This window comes from Chrysemys picta, unplaced genomic scaffold (assembly GCF_011386835.1).
Source record: "Chrysemys picta bellii isolate R12L10 unplaced genomic scaffold, ASM1138683v2 scaf2921, whole genome shotgun sequence".
Taxonomy (NCBI): domain Eukaryota; kingdom Metazoa; phylum Chordata; order Testudines; family Emydidae; genus Chrysemys; species Chrysemys picta.
Genome location: NW_027055623.1, coordinates 707 through 7,000, shown reverse-complemented (window position 1 = coordinate 7,000; position 6,294 = coordinate 707). Strand labels below are relative to the sequence as shown.

Below are 6,294 nucleotides of genomic sequence, written 5' to 3'. Positions count from 1 at the left end.
TCCTGAAATGTGCACTCATTACTCCCATTGAGGCCTTATCAGCGCAGAGTGCAGCAGAAGAATTACTTCTCATGTCTTGCTTACAACCCTCCTGCTAATACATCTCAGAATGATGTTTGCTTTTTTGCAACAGTGTTACACTGTTGACTCATATTTAGCTTGTGATCCACTATGATCTCCAGATCTCTTTCCACAGTACAGAAACTCCCCGACTTACGCAAGAGTTCCGTTCCTGAATGCTTTGCGTAAGTCGAATTTTGCTTAAGTCAGGAACGCATCTCCGTCAATTATGGGGGGGGGGGGGGGGGGGTGGAAGCTTACAGAATTAACAGAACCTTTTCCGTAAGTCCGGATTTCCGTAAGTCGGGTTTGCGTAACCCGGGGAGCGTCTTTACTCCTTCCTAGGTAGTCATTTCCTATTTTGTATGTGTTTGCATTTCTTCTTAACTGAATTTCATCCTATTTACTTCAGACTATTTCTCCATTTCTAACCATTTCTAACTGCATTAAAAGCCATTCTCAAAAAGCAACAATTTAGCTATCCCCAATTCTACAAATATAAATAGCAGAATTCAATGTTCATTTTCTTATAATATCAATGGATAATATCAATGTTATGTTCAAGTATTTTTAAAATTTTTTGAAAATTTAAATTTTCACATTTGCGGGAAATTATGAGAGGGTCAGACAATTAGTTAATGACAGCAGATGCTGAGATTTAAAACATTAAAGCAAAATCATTAAAACGCAAATTGTCAACATCACATCAAAATATACAAATCAGACCCATTTTTCCTATTCATTTGCTAGTCCATTTGTGACAAGCCTAATTCAAGTCTAAATCACTGGATTCTCAAGCACCATTTTTCTTACTTTTGCCTATCTATAAATATTGATTATCATTGATGAAAATATTTTTGCATTGGTTAGTGTGTGTATGGTAAAATCAACATTTACCGACTTTTATTGATTAAAAATATAATCCTTCAAGATTAAATATAAATATTTATTTAGAAATATATCAGTGCACGTATGAGTGGTATCTGGTTTAAGCTCAATCCAGACTAGTTTGAGGTGATGATGGTGGGTTGGGGAAAACACCTGGAGGAGATGGCAGAATAAGAACATAAAAACATAATGGCCATACTAGATCAAACCAAAGGTCCATCTAGCCCAGTAACCTGTCTTCCAACAGTGGCCAATGCCAGATGCTTTAGAGGGAATAAACAGAACAGAGCAATTATCGAGTGATTCATCCCACCTCACCCAGTGCCAGCTTCTGGCAGACAGAGCCTGGGGCTGCATCCCTGACCATCTTGGTGAATAGCCATAGATGGACCTATCCTCAATTAACTTATCTAATTCTTTTTTCAACCCACTTATACTTTTGGCCTTCACACCATCCACTGACAAAGAGTTCCACAGGTTGACTGTGCATTGTGTGAAGAAGTACTTTCTTATGTTTGTTTTAAACCTGATGCCTATTAGTTTCATTGGGTGACCCCTGGTTCAAGACCACAGGGGAAGATCCTTAGTTGCTCTACATTGTTTTAGCTCCACCGACTTCAGTGGAACTGCAATAACTTTCACTACAGCTGAGGATCTAGGCTTTTAACACTGAATTGACTGATCCTGTCCACATTATCAAAAAACATTCTAGAAGATGGATGCCCCTAACCACAGTAGACAACCTTACTAGCAAATGGTTGTAAAATGTGTATAATGGATTCACCCTGTACCACAGAGAAAGCTTACCCCATCTGTTCCACGTTAAAGCAGGGGAACCTTGGAGTGATTAAGGAACTAAGTACAATAAGGGACAACTGCTGCATCTGTGACTTATTGAAAACTTCCCTTTGAAAATGCCTGTGTGTGTCATATGTACTACTTGACTTTTGACGAAGTTTTATGGAAATTATTAATAAGCAAACCTAAAGTTCAGAAGCTGATAGCATTTTGTGTACATTCTCTGGCCCATTTTTCTCTCCCATAAAACATCCACCTTGCCCTCCATGAAAACCCAGTTGAGTAAATTACAATAGTTTTCCCATTTCTCAAGAAAACCTCTTACATTTTTCAAGCGCATCCATAGCAGCTCCCATCTCTGCTTGTTGAATACTGTCAAAACCAAACAAAAATATGGTAAGTTTATGCTTTATTGGGTAAACTACAGTTTCCCAGAATCTGGGGTTCATATTACTCTGTTGTGATCAACTCTTCAAATAATCATTGGTCAGTCAGTCCCGTAACATAATGGATAAATCAAGTTTTCCGCAAATATACACATAATAGTGCCATAATTCCTATGGAATATTTAAAAAAAAATTAGATCAATAAGGTTGTTTTGTAATTCATTAGTGAAGCAGTTGTTTTAATTAAGAGAAAGAAAAAATGAATACAGATAGAAGAGTGAGCAGCAAAAATCGAATGACATTTCTACTCTGTACTACACAGTGAAAATTATGTACTGACTGTCCTGTTCTAATAATCTTAGAGGTTTAAGACCATTACAAAAATGTGTAACTTTTTTTTTCTATGCTGAAAAAATAATGAGGGCTGGATTGCTGGCGGTGATCAGTAAAAAGTGGAGAAAGACTCTCTGATCCTAAATTGCCAATTTAAATTTGTCCATGGTCAGCAATGACCAAAAGTCACTGTCATCTGGAAGCTATTTAGTGGTTTCAGTGTATAAATGTCACTAAACACACCTGCTTCTTTGGAGCCTCAGCAGAGAGGCTAAGGACCAAATGGACATGGAGACTGAACTACCTCCAGCCACTAGGATATGGTCCCATTAAAGTAAGGTTGAGGCACAGAGGCAGAGTAGTGTGGGGAAGGCTGCACAACTGTTGTTCATGTTGCTTTACCTTTTCTGTGGCTAATCAGCAAATATTAGTCTCCCGTGCTGTCATTTCAGAGGCTTTCACAATCAAATTCGCTTTTTAAAACCATTTCATACATTTCCACTGTACCTTGGGCCTTTACCACATCCTATTCTTTCCCCTTTGAAATAAACAGCGACTGTATATGTCCTGGCATGAGAAGGTCCCACTGTCTGCAGGGTCCTGAGATAAGAAAGACATAATTTGTTCAAGCAGAAAGTATGAAACAATAATCTATCAATGGCATATATCTCACCAAACTTTCAGTCCATTTAGCAAGAGTAGCACAAGGCACAATGTCAGAGGGTAGACTGCTGGCTGTATATGTTACTTCAACCAAAAGATGTCAAAACTGTGTTTATTAAAGCAAAGTATGTATATAAAATTTGTCTTGGTCTAAAACTAGCTTTATTTAACACTCCTGGGCTTACACATAGGCCCAATTAAAAATGTAAATGTATGAGCTGTAGTCAAAAATGCTTACGTGCTCATCCAATTGCTGCAACTCTGTGGATCCATTTTTAATTGCATGAACAAATGTAGTTATACAATTGGACACACACTTTTAATCAGACAAGTCAGCCCATGTGCATTGAAATTTTGGCCCATAAACTGGGCCAAGGTTTAAAGGAGTGTTGATATTTGATATGCTGTTCCTCTACTGACAAATTCACAGAATAAATACATTGTTCCATCAGAAAAGTTATCGTTTCTGTCACTTATCAGACCACCTTTCCATTTGAGCGAGAATCTAGGCTATGCATTAGCAACCGTCTCAAGGAGAAAGACATAATTCCCTAGACACACAATGAATTTGCTTTTCCTTTTATCTCTTCCCTCTGCCCCAACTCGCCCCCCACTGCCAAGATGAGTTCTGTCCACTACCTTGTTTCTCAACAGAAGGAGCAGCAAAAGTTCATATCAATTTTTGAAATATCTAACCAAACTACTCTGCATCTAATGAACTGTGCAACACCGAACATAAATACAAACAAAATACACCCTAGATTTTAAAAACAAAACTACTGGCTGCAAATGCCGTGAAACAAATAACTCCATGGGAAGAAAATTAAACAAGATAATAGGAAGATAACAGCAAATGTAGACTGACTCTGAGCTGTACTATCAAAATCAATTTATCATAAAAAAACCAGCACAAACATACCGTACTTATACTCAGTGGGTTTGACAAGAAACAGAAATTCATTTCTTTTGTATCTATCTCCCTCAAGATAAGGGAGTAAGCTCGCAGATAAAGACCTGGGAAATCAGATCTGCAAAGTATCATTTTGCAATCATGTTTCTGAAGTACACCAATTTTCACTGTAACCCACTGCACTGCATATGAAACTTTACTTCAGCAAACGTGAGAAATATGGGTTTTAATTCTATACACATTCTGGATATAATAAATACTGATAATAAAGGCCAGGCACTTTGATAGCATTTTCTTTTCTCCTTATTTCAGCTACTTACACACCCAGCAGTGTAGTACTTGTGTGGATGTGAAAGTGCTTTACAAAATACAACATTTGATATCATCTCTATAAGGTAGGCATAATCCTATTTTACAGCTGGGGAAACTGAGGCAGAAAGGTCACGCAAAGTTCATGGTACTGCTGGGAACAAAGCTCAGGTTCTTGACTCACAGTCAATGGCTACATCCAAATGATAATCTTCCTCAGCGCACTCATTGTACTTGAGCATTCTGAATATTTCTTTTGTTTTTAACAATTTCATCTTTTAAGGAATAACTCATTTAAAAACTCCCTGTAAGCCCCGAAAAAAAAATATTCACTGGGGCTTTATGTAATGAAAAGTTCTTAATAATTTAACTCTGCAGTGATTAAAACATACAGATCTCAAAACGTTGGCTCAACAATTTCTACTCCCAAACAAAACAAGACTGTTTTTAATATCTTTGGTTTCAAAGCAGACTGAATTATTTCTTTAAACAACAAGACAGAACAATTTTAAACCTAGTCATGATCAAATGGAGTCTTAAAATAAAGACAAGATAGAAGAAAGATGTTCAGAGTCTGATCACATCTTGTACTGGGTAAAACAAAGACTGATAATTAGTTTGTATAAATGATACAGGGGTCCTTACTTGTATAGAGGAATATCTGGCTCTTTTCCCTCTGTCCTGAGAGTCAGGCAGCATTGCTGAAGCTGGGATTTAGGGTCATTCCAATCCTGATTTAAAATGAATTCCTATAATAAATCCACAAAGATGGTTTGAGAGTTTGCAGTAACTGCTCAAATCGCAATGATATATGAAAATATGAAGCAAACTGACCTTACCTTTAAACGCGGAAAAAAGCACACGTTCATGAAAGTGTGAACATACTCCAAATCCTTATCGATGTAAAGCGCAGCAATAAAAGCTGAGAAACAAAATATTTAGGTATTACCACGCATGCAAGAGGAGTGTAGTGCTTTGCACTCTTATAGCACTATTAGAGTAATTTAGAGCACTGCCATGATGTGGGTATTATTGTCATCACTGCTTTACAGGGGAGGAAACTGAGTCAGCAAGAGGTTAAGCAACTTGCCCACGTTCACACACATAGTCATTTATAGAGCCAGGAACAGAATCTGGCTCCTAATCCTGTGATTTAACCAGCAGACCAGGACTTAGAAATAAATCACTATTGGGTACACTATAAATGCTTAGGTATAAATCACTGTTGTTTATGAATAGTTTCCATTTACTAAAAGGATTTGGCAAGAGTCAACAGATCTAAACTTCTCACACAATGTATTAAAATGCACTGGATAAAGATTAACTTTCTTGGCACAATATTTATTACCATTTCACCTGCCTTGGAAGGAGAACCGCAAACACTTTCATAAATGGATTGAGGGGCTTGCTCTGTGTCTCTGTACTCTTTATGGAAATGCTATTTTGAAACCTCCTATTGAAATTCAGTGAAGCACGGAGTACCCCTACATTCTGGATCACTTTTTCCTCTCTTTCTCTAATAATGAGAGCATGTCAGAGTCACAACCTCTGATTTGTCAGAACTCCTGTCCTCCTGACTCAAATGCCAATAAATCTTTACTCTTAGGTACAAATTTTTGATGTCACCTATACTAACTCTCCATTTCTGCGCCTACAATTTTGCACCTGCAGTTCTTTGGGGGATACAACTCAGGTCATGTAAACAAATAAGTACTTGATTGTACCTGCAAACTGGATACTTAGGCATCTAAATCACCTTCTTTGTGTCTGCTTGTAGGGGATGCAAAAAGGGAGGCTAGTATTTGAATATCTGGCCCTTGAAAGTGGAAATTAGTTACTGTAGCTGAAGGTTCTTCAAGATGCGTGGTCCCTATCTGTAATCCACACGTGGTATGCATACATGGAGTCTGGAAATTCTTCAAAGCAGTGCACCCTAGCAAGGGTATA

General features: G+C 37.6%; 1 protein-coding gene across 1 annotated transcript; it reads right to left on the bottom strand.

The window, feature by feature from the left end:
• Window positions 1-297: 297 nt before the first annotated feature.
• LOC135980367 (ribonuclease 3-like) lies at window positions 298-6,073 on the bottom strand. The gene is made up of 4 exons (XM_065580387.1): window positions 5,187-6,073; window positions 4,993-5,096; window positions 2,973-3,065; window positions 298-2,118 (listed from the first exon to the last, which is right to left on the bottom strand). The coding sequence occupies exons 1-4, from the start codon at window positions 5,214-5,216 to the stop codon at window positions 2,055-2,057; spliced, it is 291 nt and encodes a 96-aa protein (XP_065436459.1). The 5' UTR covers window positions 5,217-6,073; the 3' UTR covers window positions 298-2,054.
• Window positions 6,074-6,294: the final 221 nt, after the last annotated feature.

Excerpts from the sequence above, each read along its gene's own strand:
- LOC135980367 (XM_065580387.1), bottom strand. The coding sequence starts at position 5,216 with ATGAACGTGTGCTTTTTTCCGCGTTTAAAG. Across the intron at positions 5,097-5,186 it reads GCTTTTTTCCGCGTTTAAAG|GAATTCATTTTAAATCAGGA; the intron begins GTAAGGTCAGTT and ends GATTTATTATAG. Across the intron at positions 3,066-4,992 it reads CCAGATATTCCTCTATACAA|GACCCTGCAGACAGTGGGAC; the intron begins GTAAGGACCCCT and ends TTCTTATCTCAG.